The 15,780-nt window shown below is 41.5% G+C and overlaps 1 protein-coding gene across 1 annotated transcript in view; it reads right to left on the reverse strand.

Annotated features, from left to right (window-relative positions):
* Window positions 1-10,941, reverse strand: part of FXN (frataxin) — a 31,762-nt gene extending 20,821 nt beyond the window's left edge. The window contains exons 1-3 of the mRNA XM_043977007.1: window positions 10,687-10,941; window positions 5,265-5,365; window positions 3,578-3,698 (exon numbers count right to left, since the gene is read on the reverse strand). Coding sequence (XP_043832942.1) covers window positions 3,578-3,698; window positions 5,265-5,365; window positions 10,687-10,878 — 414 coding nt within the window. The 5' untranslated portion in view covers window positions 10,879-10,941. The remainder of the gene's footprint in view (window positions 1-3,577; window positions 3,699-5,264; window positions 5,366-10,686) is intronic.
* Window positions 10,942-15,780: the final 4,839 nt, after the last annotated feature.

A 15,780-nucleotide genomic window follows, 5' to 3' on the forward strand; every position in this document is an offset into this window, starting at 1 on the left:
GTTTGTATACCTGAGGTGATCTTCAAAAAGATCCTTATCATAAATAATTCCTGAGTTTGGACCAAAATATCTGCTTCCTGGTGTTAATTAACTGCTGTCAAGAGAATTAACCTTAACAGGGGATCTTCTCCTTCTTGCTCAATGGGGAGTTAGTATTAAACAATAATTAAAAAGGTCAGAAGCCAGAAAGAATCCTTTCCTAAGGACGACACCTAGTGGTCTGTCATGACTATTTATTAAATACTCAAACGTAAGTGGCTGTCTCTATCCAATTTAAGAAATCTTAATTCAATACAGAGTATCACATATAAACAATTATCCTCTAGAAGTATTCCTAGCAACAATAAACATCAACTAAGTATATGTAGAAAACTATGCAAAGTATTGGGGAAAATAGGCATTTTAATGAGTCCAGGAAAGTATTATTAAATGATGTAGGGCATTGAGAGTGGAGTACAATTATGGGTAATGAAAAGCTGGGGTGGAAGGCTTCCTTTTCATTCAATAAGGACTCCCCTTTTTATCTTCAGCCCTGTGATTTCATCAATGTAGGAAACCAGAGAGAAAAAACATTCTATAAATGTGTATCTTCTACTCTTAGACTGGGAGTTCTTACTCTGGGGTCTGACAACCTTTTTTCCTTAGCATTTGAAAACTATTTCAATATATTTGGTTTCCTTTGTAATCCTATGTATTTTATTTTCTACATTAAAAACATTATTTTGAGAAGGGGTCTACAGTCTTCACAGATCCATGACATAAAAAAACCAAAACAAAACAAAAACCTCTTAGAGAGTTGCCTGGAAGCCCTGAGAATTTAAATGATTTTCCTAGGGTTGGTACAGCTAGTATGTGTGAGAGGTGGGGCTCGAATCCAGGTATTATTGATTCTAAAGCTGGCTCCCTATCCACTATGAAGCAGATGGTACCACATTGAACAGAACCTAGATCTGGAGTCAGTTCAAATACAGCCTCAGATACTTATTTGCTGTGTGACTCTGGGCAAGTCATTAGCCTTTGTCTGCCTCAGTTTTCTCAACAGTGAGATGATAATAAAAGGTGCTACCTCACAGGGTTTTTGTGAGGATCAAATAAGATATTTGTAAAGTATTTTGTAAACCTTAAAGCACTATATAACAATGATAGCTGTTATGTCATACTGCTTCAATATAATTTCTTCGCCAGGTGGGGTGTGAAAGTACAGTTGCTGTCATTGTCTTCATTCAGCCATGTCTAACTCTTCATACTGTCCATGGGGACCATACTGTCTATGGGGTTTTCTTGGCAAAGATACCGTAGTGGATTGCTATTTCCTTCCTCAGTTTATGGAGGCAGACATTAAGTGACTTTCTCAGGATCATGTAGCTAGTAAGTGTCTGAGGTGAGATTTGAACTCTGGTCTGACTCCTGGCCTGGTGCTCTGTCCATTGCAACGCCTAGCTGCCCCAGTACAATAGAGAGGTACAAAGTAATATGGCAGTTCCAAGAGGGAGAAGTGGGAAACCGGGAAAGGCTTCCTGGGGGAGATGGCATTTGAATTATGACATAGGGAACCAGGAAGTTGTACAGGTTCAAGTCTGCAATGTCAAGGCTTTTGTTCATAAGTGATTTGCCGACTGCCTTCCACCAAAGCTCCTAAGGGTATTGGCCAGCTAAACTGCATTTAATTCAGTTTTTTAGTTTCTCTCTAATGTTTCAAAATATCATGGAGATGATGCTGAATTCTTAAAGGCCATGCCAGTGAACACAAGCTGTCAAGTCCTACCAAGCTTCAAAAACTTTGCTTATCCCTGGCTACAGGGATACATCATCCAAGAATCAACTCATCTAACCATTGGTAAGTTGGTTACTTGGTGATGAGTAATTTTCTGCCATTGCTACAGGCTAAGATGGTGGCAGAAGAAGTCTATAAAAGAGGTCAGTAAACTAAGGTCTTGGGCCAAATCTAGATTGCCTTCTGTTTTTACATGGCCTGCAAGCTAAGAATTTTTTTTAACATTTTAAATAAAGTTTTACTCTATTTATTGCATTGTATTGCATTATTATTATATTATATTTTTCATTAGCACAGGCTTTATACCAATGAAAAACTGAATCCCTCACAAAAGGTTTTTTTTTTTTTGTTTTTTTAAGCCTACCCTTCTTCATAGGAGACTGGTAGACAAGTATATAAAATCAGTATTCTTTTCTACCCACCTTATGCAGCACTTATTTCTAAGGTTGGTTTAGTATTAAGGTTTACAAATTGAGCAGTGTTGCAAACATATAGGGAAATTTCAAAACATTTGTCTCGGAACAGAAAAGGAATCATTCCCAAAACATTTCTATGTGGCCTCATGCTAACTGAATCACTCAAAAGGGCTGCTTAGCCAGTCAGGAGTTGAGAAAGACTTTCTAAACTCATTTAAAATTATTTACCTTCATGTGCTCTCCCCATATTCCAGCCAAACCAGCCTGCTTGCACAATGCTGAGTTAGTTCTAAACAGTAATGATAAGATCCCTTTCCCAAATTCCCCAAATTCCAAATCCCATCCCCTGCCTCTGGGCCTCTGAGAGGCTGCGCTGCATGCCTGCCATTTATCTCATTTTCCTCCCCATTTCTTAGAAGCCTGAGCTACCTCTAAGGCCCAGCTCATATGCCATCTGCTTCATGAAATCTTTCCTCATCCCCCTAGTTCTTCTGGTTTACTCTTTCCTCAAATAACCATGTATTTATTTATCTGTGAATGTTATAAACCCCAGTAAAATGTAAGTTCCTAGATAGCAGAGGCTATTGTTAATTTAGATTTCTTTGCACACAAAAGGTACTTAATGTTTGTTAGACTGGATCACACACACACTTAATTTTTTCTCTCTCTCTTTTTTTTCCCTGGGCAATGGGGGTTAAGTGACTTGCCCAGGGTTACACAGCTAGTAAGTCAAGTGTCTGAGGCTGGATTTGAACTCAGGTACTCCTGAATCCAAGGCCGGTGCTTTATCCACTGTGCCACCTAGCCGCCCCCACACTTAATTTTTAACAGACAGATTCTTAGCCTTATTTCTGACACATAGAAGGAACTTAATAAAGGCTTGTTGACTTCTGTTCTGCTGCTTAGTAGGAATGATACTGATAATTCCCTGGCCATAACATGAGGAGAAACCCCACTGAAGCCCACCATTCCTAGTGGCCTTCTCAGAAGTCCTCTTGTATCTTCTTAAAAGGCCTCTCATTCTTTTTCTCCAAATCATCTGGGGAGGTGCTTGTTTTCTTTACAACCTTGGGCTAGTTTTATAAAAGGATTCACCTAGCTACTTTCCTCAAAGTGAGGAAGATGTGGCTAACAGGTAGAAAGAACCCTGGATCTGTAATCAAAGGGTTCAAAATCTGGTTCTGCACCTTACTTCCTGTGTGACCTTGGGCAAGTCATCTGACCTCCTCTGTAAAATGAGGAGGTGGGACTAGGATGACCTTTAAAGGCCCTTGCAGGTCAAAATCTATCTTGTGTATTATTTATTGAAGCTGCTGAAAGAGCCTTCTTTCCCTTAATGTACTGTTGTTCCAACAGGTCAGAATAATTAAAGTAAGAATAGAAATACCCCAAATGAAACATCATAATCCTTGGATGTGTAAGGCTTATCTCCAAGATCTTCAAAAAAATATGCTAAGGAGTCCAGTGTTTCCTCTGCAAGTTTTTCATAAGTGGTTTCATCTAGTGAGCTGTAGGGATGTCAGAAAACACGGCAACATAGTTAGCAAAACTCATTTTACTCAGTTTCAAATTAACATAATTTTTTAAACAATAAAAAATGTTATAAACAATAACCTCCCTTTCCTCTGCCAACAACAGGACAAGACTAGATAATCTCTGGAGTCTCTTTCCACTCAGAAATTCTGTGATTCTGTGAAGTTCAAACAGTCCTGAAGACCAAGAAGACTTTGACAAAACCATTACTTGTTAAGGTGGATGTGGTTGAGGGGATTCATGGACAAGCTAACAAGATGCTCTCTGAGGTTTCTTCAAATTCTAAGACTATGATTTTAGATCGGCACATCTTTTTTGTTCTCAAAAGAACTCTAGAAGCTGGAGAATAGGGGAGAGATTGTAGAAACTATCAATCTTCCTATTCCTTGAGAGGAACTAAAAATCATAAGCTTCAAATGGACAATTAAATATTAAGAGAATGGATTTGCATGATTCAATGGAAAATGGACAATCCAAAGAAGGATGGTGAGAGCAAACTGGCAAATATATGATATGGTCAGATCACTGAATCCACAAGTATTTATTTATTTAATGCATATTTTCTTAAAGAAAACATACATATAAAACACACACACACAGGCACACACATGCACCCAAGCTTGTCCTCAAAGATGAGAAAATGCACCTTCCTCACTGCATAGAAGGGAGGTTGGTGGGATTCTCCTGGTGTCTGACACCATTTTGTTTATTAGTTTTGTTGAACTTTTTTTTTTTCTTTCTCTCTGTTATGAAGGATAGCTTGCTGAAAGAGGGCAGGACAGAGTTATATACAGAAAGGGTGATGTACAAACAAAATAAATCAATATAATTTTAGTTAAGTTATAATCAAACAAAATTCTCTTGGGGTTGTATATTGATTTTAGAAATTAATTTTTATTGTTAGCTTTTGTTTTTACATCAGCTACATTTCCCAGTGTATCTTTTTTCCTTTCCCATCCCAGAGAATCATCCCTATTACAAAGAACCAATGACTCAAATTATCTTTCCTTGACCTGTTTTCCAGGTCAGTTGTTTTTGATAGTAAATACCTCACATATTCTTCTAAATTTTCAGTCTTTGGACTTTATTTTTCTTTTCATGTTATCTTATTGAGCTCTGATTGTTCCATTCTATTTTTTCTGAGAGTCTACCACTTGGGTCATATTTTCCACCCTTCTGTTCTAAGTAGTTTACTCTTCTTCCAATTGTTTCCACAAATGCTCTAATTTCATTTTTTAAAAAATTTTTGCTTCATTTCTTCCATCCCTCTTAAGAGTTCTTATGAAAATGTCCTTATTTTTCTTTGAGGCTATACTTGTACTTATTATGGAGTTGTACTTTTCTCGACCCCCTCTGTATGTGGAGTTTGCTCCTCTGTATTTGGAGTTTATTTTTTGTTCACTTGTAACTCCCATTCCTTGAATGGGAATTTGGGCCAGGGGAATTCTGAAGAATCCTATTCTAATGATAGTTGTGCCACTGCACAGATATTCCAGATCAGTGAGTGATGGTAAATGAGAAGCACTGATATTGCAACTTACTTCTTGTCACTCAAAGTTCCTGTTTTCCTCAAATTCATCAGATAGACACTCTGCTTTTTGACTTTTGGAATCTGGCCTCCTGAGCCCTGGAACTGACAACTCTAAAAGACAAAGATAATTATTATTGGATGTATTTGAGTCAAGCCAAACACTATTATAGAACTATTGCTATCCTACTTTTGAAGTTGACAGTGTTAAGAAATACAGGCTAATGTTTCTAAGGAAATAGTATTATATTCAGAAATTTAATCTTATTTTTATTACAGTATTATCAAGATGAAAGAGAGGCAGCCTGGCATAGGGGATACAGATCTAGCCTTAGAGCTAGGAACACCTGGGATCAAATCCCAGTTCTGACCCATAATGGCCATATATCTCTGAGCAAATCACTTAACCCTAGGCAACACTCTGAGATGAGAAGTTGTATAGAAAGTGTCAATATGCATTGGAAGAATTTCCTCACCCAGAAGTTTCCTATACTATTGAAGTCATAGCTCCAGTTTCTATGCTCTATTACCAAAACTGGTAAACTTTAGTAATGTTGAAAAAAAATCCTACTACGATACAAGATGCAATGTGACATTGCAATCAGACAGTTAACAATTCAAGAAGATGAAGGGGTTCTTTCAAGCTGGAGGAGAATCAGAAAAAGCTTCTTGGGGGGCAGCTAGATGATGCAGTGGATAAAGCACCGGCCCTGGATTCAGGAGTACCTGAGTTCAAATCCGGCCTCAGACCCTTCACACTTAACCCCAATTGCCTCACAAAAAAAAAAGAAAAAAAAAGAAAAAGCTTCTTGGAGACAGAACTTCCTGTTCTAGGCATCACATTTTGAGAAAGATATTAACACAGGCTAGATCTCATGCAGAAGAAGAGAATCATGATGGTGGGGGAATGGGTTGAAGGAATTAGGGATATTTAGCCTGGAAAGGAATAGAAAATTTAGCATTTTCTGAAATATTTGAAGAGTTATATCATGTAGAAAATGAATCAAACTCCTCCTTGGCCCCTAAATGCAGACATAGGACCGATGGGTAAAGGTCATAGAAAGCTCAATAGAAGGGAAAAGTGGTAAGAGCTACCGGTTCTTTCTGGATGTATTAAGTATCCTGCAGAGGAAGCCTTTCAGGAAAGGTTAAATGACCACTCATCACCACTTCTCAGTGATTGAAAAAAAGACAAGGCGAGCAATTTTGTTTTCTTGGGCAAGTCACAAGATAGTCTCCTCACTTGGAAATGCAGATATTATTAATAAATAGCATTTATGTAGTGCTTTAAAGTTTGCAAATCACTTTACATACATTATCTCACTTGATTCTCACAAGAACCCTGTGATCTACATACTATCATTATCCCCAATTTTACAGATGAACAAATTGAGGCTGAGATTATTATAACTTGCTCAGGTCATGTAACTATTAAGTGTCTGAGGCAGGATTTGAATGTTGGTCCTCACACCAGAGTCCAGTGCCCTATGCATGCATTACGCCACCGAGCTTTAGTGCTATCTTCCTCAGAGGACCTTTTATAAACTATAAAGCTCTACATAGAAACATCTGTGATTACCAGAACCCTCTCCTCTGCTAAGAGCCAAGATTTTATGTGTGTATCTCTTAGTTCCCTAACTTGGGATCTGTGAACTTGTTTAAAAAAATATTTTGATACTGACAAGTCAATATAATTTTTTTTTTTTAGTGAGGCAATTGGGATTAAGTGACTTGCCCAGGGTCACACAGCTAGTAAGTGTTAAGTGTCTGAAGCTGGATTTGAACTCAGGTATTCCTGACTCCAGGGCCGGTGCTCTATCCACTGCGCCACCTAGCTGCCCCAAGTCAATATAAGCAATATTCTTTGGAATCCTATGTATTTTATTTTGTGCATTTTACACATTATTCTGAGAAAGGGTCCATAGATTTCAGCAGACTGGCAGAGGAGTTCATCAACAAAAAGAGGGATCTGTTGATTTTCTTGTAGATTTCTTGCCAATACTCTTTTTTCTTTTTCTTTTCTTTTGAGGCAATTGGGGTTAAGTGACTTGTCCAGGGTCACACAGCTGGTAAGTGTCAAGTGTCTGAGGCCGGATTTGAATTCAGGACCTCCTGACTCCAGGGCCAGTGCTCTATCCACTGTGCTACCTAGCTGCCCCATTGCCAACACTTTTTTTTTGGCAGGGCAATGAGGGTTAAGTGACTTGCCCAGGGTCACACAGCTAGTAAGTGTCAAGTGTCTGAGGCCACATTTGAACTCAGGTCCTCCTGAATCCAGGGCTGGTGTTTTATCCACTGCACCACCTAGCTGCCCCTGCCAATACTCTTTTTTAAAATTTAAAAAAATTTTTTTTTTTTTTTTGCCAATACTCTTTTTTTTCCCCCCCAGAAACGGTAAAGCCAGAAGGATATCTGAATGCTCCAGTACTACCAGAAACACATTAGACGTCGAGTCAGGAAAAAAGTGGCTTTAAAGACTGCTTCTGAGACTTAAAAGCTCTGTGACCTCACTGGTGGCTTAGTGAACAGAGCCCTGGAGTCAAGAAGACCTGAGTTCAAATGTGACCTCAGATACTTACTGGGCAGGCCACTTAAACTGAGTGCCTTACTTACCTCAACTGTAAAATGGGAATAATAAAAGCACCTACCTTGAGGGGTTATTGTGAGGATCAAATGAGATCATATTTGTAAAGCACTTAGCACAATGCCTGGCACATAGTAAGAGCTATATAAATGTTTATTTCCCTCACTTCCACTTCTCATGTGTTAAACATTCTGAGCTTTATTTTTCTCTGAGAAATGAATGCATAAGAATTTCAAGAGGATCAAATGGGATAATATATTTAAGTTTTTTGCAAACTTTAAAGTGATATATATGTATATTTATTTTAATTAAAAATAGAAATTGTCGGGGCAGCTAGGTGGCACAGTAGATAAGAGCACCGGCCCTGGAGTCAGGAGGATCTGAGTTCAAATCTGACCTCAGACACTTTAACACTTACTAGCTGTGTGATCCTGGGCAAGTCACTTAACCCCAATTGCCTCACTAAAAAAAAAAAGAAAAAAAAAAGAAAATGCCAGCTATTATTATTATTGAATAAAAATAAACCTAAATCTTCAGCAGATATAAAATAACTTACACTTAATTCAGTGTACATTTATGAAGCATCTCTGTAGAGCACAACACTCTACTAGGCACTGACAGCAGCAGGCTTTGGGCCGAATGTTTTGCTGAAATGCTTTATTTTTTATTTATTTATTTTTTTAGTGAGGCAATTGGGGTTAAGTGACTTGCCCAGGGTCACACAGCTAGTAAGTGTCAAGTGTCTGAGGCCGGATTTGAACTCAGGTACTCCTGATTCCAGGGCCGGTGCTCTATCCACTGCGCCACCTAGCTGCCCCGTTTTCTTTTTTTTTAAATCACAAGCAATGGATTGGGGATGGGAATGGGGAAGAAGAAAGGAGGTAGGGAAGATGGTAGTACAAATATATGAAAGTTATTCTGTTGTTATTATTCAGTCATCAGTTGTGTCCAACTATTCAGGACAAATATAGTGAAATAGTTTGCCATTTCCTTCTTCAGAGGATTAAGGCAAACAGGTTAAATGACTTGCCTAAGGTCATTTAACATAGCTAATAAATGTCTGAGGCTGGATTTGAACTCTGATCTTTGTGACTCCAGGCCCAGAATTCTTATCCACTGAGCCACCTAGTTGCCTTATTTACCAGCCCATAAATATTTTATTTTTTATTTTATTTTTTTTTGGGGGGGGGGCAATGAGGCTTAAGTGACTTGCCCAAAGTCACACAGCTAGCAATTGTCGAGTGTCTGAGGCCGAATTTGAACTCAGGTCCTCCTGGATCCAGGGCCAGTGCTTTATCCAGAGACACCAAGCTGCCCCACCCCCCAAATATTTTAAGTAAAAAAGATATGGTGTAGTAGTTAAGGGGCCAGTCAGCCTTAGATTTAGAAAGACATGGGTTTAAGTCCTAACTTTGGCACATACTAGTTATGGCATTTATCTGCTCAGTCCACCGGGCTAACTCTCTAGGACTCTACATTTCCCACAAGCTGTTACTTTGTATCAATGGCGGGAGTGTCTCTAATAGTAGTTTCCTATACTTATGAAATCCCAGATCCCTTACCACAAAACAAACAGACAGCAACTTTAAACCTGTGGCCTGACGCCTAACAGGGGAAAAAAAAATCAGGGTTCCTAAGCATGGCTCCCAAAAGTTGTGTGGTGAGGGTTCAAAGTCGTAATAATTAAAGATCTGTGAAATAAGATCACAGATCTGTGACTGATACAGCCAGGAGAAGAGAAGGTGAATTAATGACTTCATAATCACCCAATGAAGAACTTTTATACTCATGAATATTAAAGCTAAAAAGGGACTGACTCTGGAGATGATCTATTTTAATCCTCTCCTTGTACAGAGGAGGAAGCCAAGTCCCAATCAATCAATAATTCCGAATTTATTAAAAGTACTACGAGGGGGCGGCTAGGTGGCGCAGTGGATAAAGCACAGGCCCTGGATTCAGGAGTACCTGAGTTCGGGTCCGGCCTCAGACACTTGACACTTACTAGCTGTGTGACCCTGGGCAAGTCACTTAACCCCCATTGCCCCGCAAACCCCCCCCCCCCAAAAACAAAACAAACAAAACCAAAACCAAAACAAAACAAAAAAGTACTACGATATGCGCCAGGCTTTGTGGCCCCTGCTTCTCAAGAAGAGTACATCCTAAGGTGGCCCAGTAAATAAGAGTGCCGGATCTGAAGTCAGGAAGACTTGCCTCGGGCACTTATTAGCTGGGTGACCCTGGCTAAGTCACTTAATCTGTCTCAGTTTCCTCTTCGGTAAAATGGAGATAATAGCACCCTCACCGACTCTATCTTGTCCCCCCCATACCTTGTTGTGAGGATCAAATGACATAATAAGCGTAAAGCGCTTAGCACAGTGCCTGGCAGACGGTACGCACAATATACAGGTGTTAGCATTGTTATAGTCGTAAAGCGCTTTTGCAAACCTTAAGGTGCTACATCACAGGATCCAGACAACAAACACAGCAAAATAAAGTCCCCTTAATGCAACCCAAGTCTGCCCAAGAGGCAGAGGGGAGGATAGAGCACTCAGAAATGGGGGGACAGGCGCTCCAAAGGCGCGGAGGTAGGTGCAGTGAGGGCTAGGAAGGCGAGAGTCGGGAAGAAGCGGGCCTCCGGCCACCACGAGTCAGAGAGGGAATCCAGGACTCCTTCTCCGCCACCACCCCCCCACCCCTTTTAGGACAGCCGAGCGCTAAGGAGCGCGCTTGTACAGCCTCCCCGCTCCCCAGGCCCCGCCCCATCCCGCCAGTTCTCCAGGCCCCGCCCCGCGCGTTCCCAGACTCCGCAGGCAGGGTCACGGACGCGGTATGGCCGGGTGCGCATACTCACGAACTGCCCCGGAGACCAGGAAGCTCCAGCTCCAGCCCCTGCTCCCAGAGCCAAGGGGCCCGCCCGGATCGGGAGGCTGCAGAGCCCTGCTCTGCTAGGCCCGGGCGCCAGCCGCAGCACGGTGCGCGGCCCGGCTCGGCAGGGCCTCCGCGGTGCCGCCTGGGCCAGTGCTCCCAGCCTAGGCCTCCACATAACTCCTCGCGCCGCTCGCAGCGCGGCCCGCAGCGCCAGTGAGGGGGACCTGGCCCCGCCTCCTTTGTCTGTGCCCTATAAACCGCGCGAACCCCGGGATTCACGTGGCTGCCCCCTGGTGGTGCAAGTCTGCAGCTTCCCCGCTGGCTTTTTCCAGTGGTTGTAATCGTGGAGCAATAGCGGCGATATTTAGTATCTTGTCCTTGGACAGGCAACCCTGCCACGGTCGACCGACATAGAGATAGAGCTGTCCGGCGAGGCCTGAATGCGAGTACGGCCTCTGACACGGTGCAGCCCTGGGCAATTTCTCAGTGACCCAGAGAACTCGTTAAGACTTTCGGTTACAAAGCATGTGCTGATCTGCGTTAGTGGACGCGATGTCCTCATGTGCGGTTCCCTACACTGATGAAATCACTTATCCTAACTTTGGAGCCAGAAGGGACCTTGGAGTTAGTTCGTAATAATAACTAACATGTATATAGCATTAACTATGTACCAGGCACTGTACAAAACACTTTACAAATATGATCACATTTGATCTTCACAACAACCCTGGGAAGTAGGTGCTATTATTATCCCCCATTTTATAGATGATGGTGGTGGTGGTGGTGATGGCTAACATTTATACAACACTCACCACGTGCTGGCCACTGCGCTAACTGCTTTACAAATATCTCATTTGATTCTCACAACAACCCTGGGAGGTAGGTGCTATTATTATCTCCATTTTACAGATAATATTACTACTGCTAAAATTTTTATAGTACTATGTGCCAAGTACTGCGCTAAGTAATTATTATTTCATTTGATCTTCACAATAATTCTGGGAAGTAGATGCTATTAACCTTCCAGAGAGGTTGTGGCATGCCCAGGGTCACACAGCTAGTAAATGTATGAGACAATATTTGATCTTGTCTTCCATGTCCAGTGCTCTATTCACTGTACCCCCAAACTGCCTTCATTTTTCAGGGCCAAAGAGGAGAAACAACTTGTATCAAGTGATAATGGGTAATAAGTAATGAAGGAAAGTTCCTTGAAAAGGAATAATAATATTATTAATAATAATAATAATAATAACTATTAAGTGTATGTTTATATAACACTTTGAAAAGACTTTCTAGTCTCATTTCATTTGCATGGTATAATGAAAAGAGGCCTGGTTCTGGAGACAGAAAAACTGGGTTCAAGCTTAATGAAAACTGAAGCAAATCAATATGTACTGTGAGGGTTGATAATTATCCTTGTTCTACCTGCCTCACAGATCTGGTCCCTAAAAAATAACAGCTCATTTTTATCTAGTACTTTGCATTTTATAAAAAGGTTTCCTCACAACCACCTTGTGAGCTAAGTAAAGCAAGTTTGTTATCTCCTGGCCCAGATGGAATCAGCTTTGGGAAGAATACTGGATTTGAAATCAGAAGATCTGATGTTTTGCACTTCAGTTACTGCATTTTTGTATATGTTGTATGTGTGGGAAACTTTCACCCTGGACCCTCTCTTCACTGGTGATGCTCTCCTCTTCATTGGTGACTTCCCTAGGAAGAACTCATTCCATGCTTCACCTCACTCTTTTTTTTTTTAAGTGAGGCAATTGGGGTTAAGTGACTTGCTCAGGGTCACACAGCTAGTAAGTGTGTAAAGTGTCTGAGGCCGGATTTGAACTCAGGTCCTCCTGAATCCAGGGCTGGTGCTCTATCCACTGCGCCACCTAGCTGCCCCTTCACCTCACTCTTAACCAGTACTTTCTCTGGACTTGACATTTTTTTTTTTTTGATTGCCATATTCTTTTGTTCTCCCACCCACCTCACTATATACACACACACATACATACTCCTATATGTGTCTCTTCTCTTATTAGAATGTAAGTTCCTTGAGGGTAAGGACTCTCATTTGGTTGTATTCCCCCTCCCCCCAAGCCCTCAGCACACTGATTGGCTTACATGAAGCTCTTAATAAATGCTCTAAGTCATTGATAAATAATTGTTATAACACTGTTCCAACGTTGGAACAATCTGCAGTCACAAAGACAGGAACTTTAAGTAGACCAAGGAAGCCAAGGCTGCATAATGGGCACATGATGACTATATGTTGTCAATATTCGGGCAATAATAAGGCCTGGGATATAGAGAAATTTCTCTGGAATCTTAACAAATGATCAAAGCCAGGTAGGGCCACGTGGGCAACAATACCTTCTCATACAGGAAATTTCTTGGTCCAATTGATGTGGGATAAAGTTAGGGTCAAATTGATCATGAGTCATCCCAAAAGAATTACAAGACTCAGTGACTCAGTTTCCCACGTTTTATTGCAGTATTGTGGGTGACCACAGGGAGAGAACCAGAATAGTGGAAAGGTATCTCTCCAATAGTGAAAGAAAAGACAGTTATATTTATAGTATGGATAAATTGATTATCAGTCTCATTATAATAATCTCCACCTTAGGGAGGTACAGGGGAGGGCCTGTCCTTCTCATTATAATATTCTCCACCTTGGGGTGGTACAGGGGAGGGCTTATCCTAATTCCTGGGGTCCTCAGCCAACCCCCGAGGCCGGTACTTTTTTCAGTGGAGGTGTGTTTTGGGGGTTTCACGTCATAAGGTGAACCTGGGGATAAATTTGGCCTTTTCTGCACATGTCTCTTTGTGTTTCCCATGGCTAGTTTCACATTTTTCATTAGAATTTCTATACCCTGTCATTTTATTTAAGGTCTTACATGACCTTATATGACCTGACCCTTTATGGTCCCTTTATGGGTACTGATCACAGTGGGTAGAGAACCCAGCATTCTGACTTGTAAATTATCCATTAACTGGGGTCTGACACCCTTTGAGAGCTAATATTTGGATTAAAGCTTGGGTCTTAGGTTTTTCTGTTAACCCTTTTTTCACCTCCTCCATCACAATGATTTGCATCCCTTGTAGCCTGGCAAAAACAGGGAACTGTGAGATGACTCTGATGCACATTTTAATACTTCAGGGTGGTTGAATGGGTTCTGGGAAGGGATTCTCTCTCTAGTCTAGCTGCCCTAGGCTAGACAAACCCTAGGCAAAATGGTGAGGCATGCAACAGCCTTAGCTGCCTTTTACCTCCACTGTCACTTCCTTTCTCCTCCTTCCTGGGCACTTATCTTGTGGGTCTCACTCAGCAAGTCAACTTATATTAACCTGGCATTAGCTGATAAGGGTTTCAGGTTTCCTAGTGGTATTTGCATTCCTGACCACCGCACCCCACTTCCTACTCTTAGAGAGTGGAACACTAGGAAATAGGGTTGATACTTTTGGGTAGAGTCCTGCCCAGCTCTCCTCACTCAAAGCTGTATGATATAGGCAGTATTTAGCTATAGAGGAGACTCCAGATGTTTATCATTCAAATAAAGTGTGCGGGCTTTGGGGCCCTTTTGGTATTCTAATAATCTTAAAGGATGTTTCTAGGGGTTCCTTGAGACTCTACTCTCTCCAGATAAGCTTCATTCCTTAGAATTTACACGGCTGCTCAGGGTTTTCTCTAGAAATCAAACCAACTAGCTGCCCCCTGTACCTTGTATTTTTAATCTTGGATGTTATTTTTAAAATGACATTCATGGGGCAGCTAGGTGGCACAGTGGATAAAGCACTGGCCCCGGATTCAGGAGGACCTGAGTTCAAATCCAGCCTCAGACACTTGACACTTACTACCTGTGTGACCCTGGGCAAGTCACTTAACCCCAATTGCCTCATCCAAAAAAAAAAAAAGACATTTATTTAATTGAAGCACCATCTTGTCTTTGGTCCCCCCACCAAATGAAGAACACAGGAGATGAATGCCTTCTTTGCACCTCCCTAGCATATTTCTCTTTTACTGTCTCTCCACTCTTCCTACATGAGCTGCTCTCCACCCCCAATCTCTTTAACCGGCAAAGCCTGACTTTAACTGATAAGCTAGTCCCTCCCAGGCTAGAGGGTTATGGGGAAGGAAGGCTGAGACAAGTCCCAGAGAGCAAAAGAAGGGCAAACAAGCCCAGAAGGAGGATAAAGCTAGAGAGCAGAAGCCCTGGGAAACAAACAGCTTTCAAGAGGAGCAGGCATCCTGAATCTAGGAAGCAGACTGTGTCACTGAACTTTCTCCCTTCCTCATATCCAAGTGTTCCCCCATGACTTCTCTCTGATTCCAGCTCCTACTCCAGAGTTTAGTGGGTAGAGAAAAAGTAATTCTACATTGATTTCTCCCTTGCCAGTGGGCATTTATCTCCGGCATCCTGATTTCCTCTTTAGGGCCAAGGCAAGGTTTCATAACAAAGATCTATTAAATGCCTGTGATGGTGTGTGTGTGTGTGTGTGTGTGTGTGTGTGTGTGTGTGTGTGTGTGTGTGTGTGTGTGTATGTGTGTGAAGAGAAATGCTGTGCTAAAGTGCTGGGGGAGGAGCCTCAGAGCCTCAGGACACATCCATCTGGTGGATGTGTATATGAAACAAAAACATGACTGTAATGAGAAATGTACATGAGAACTAGACTAGAAAGGTACAGACTGATATCTGAGGGGGAAGATCTGTTACCCACAAGCCTATCAGGGAAGGCTTCCCAGAGGAGGGGGCATTTGAATTGGATTGTAAAGGACCTGGAGGAATTCAACCAGTGGAGATGGGGGTAGAGGCCCTTCTAGGGCTGGGAAACAAGAGGAACAAAAACAAGGCTTAGAACAAGAGTTGTTTACCTTTTTTGTCTCATGGATCCCTTTGGCAGTCTCTTAAAGCCTTTCTCAGAGGAATGTTTTAAAAAGCATAAAATAAAATGCACAAAATTACAAAGGAAGCTAATTATGTTAAAACATAATTATCAAGTGGGACAGCTAGGTGGCACAGTGGATAAAGGTCCTGGATTCAGGAGGGCCTGAGTTCAAATCCAGCCTCAGACACTTGACATTTAC

The sequence above is a fragment of the Dromiciops gliroides genome, chromosome 1, assembly GCF_019393635.1.
Source record: "Dromiciops gliroides isolate mDroGli1 chromosome 1, mDroGli1.pri, whole genome shotgun sequence".
Lineage (NCBI taxonomy): Eukaryota > Metazoa > Chordata > Mammalia > Microbiotheria > Microbiotheriidae > Dromiciops > Dromiciops gliroides.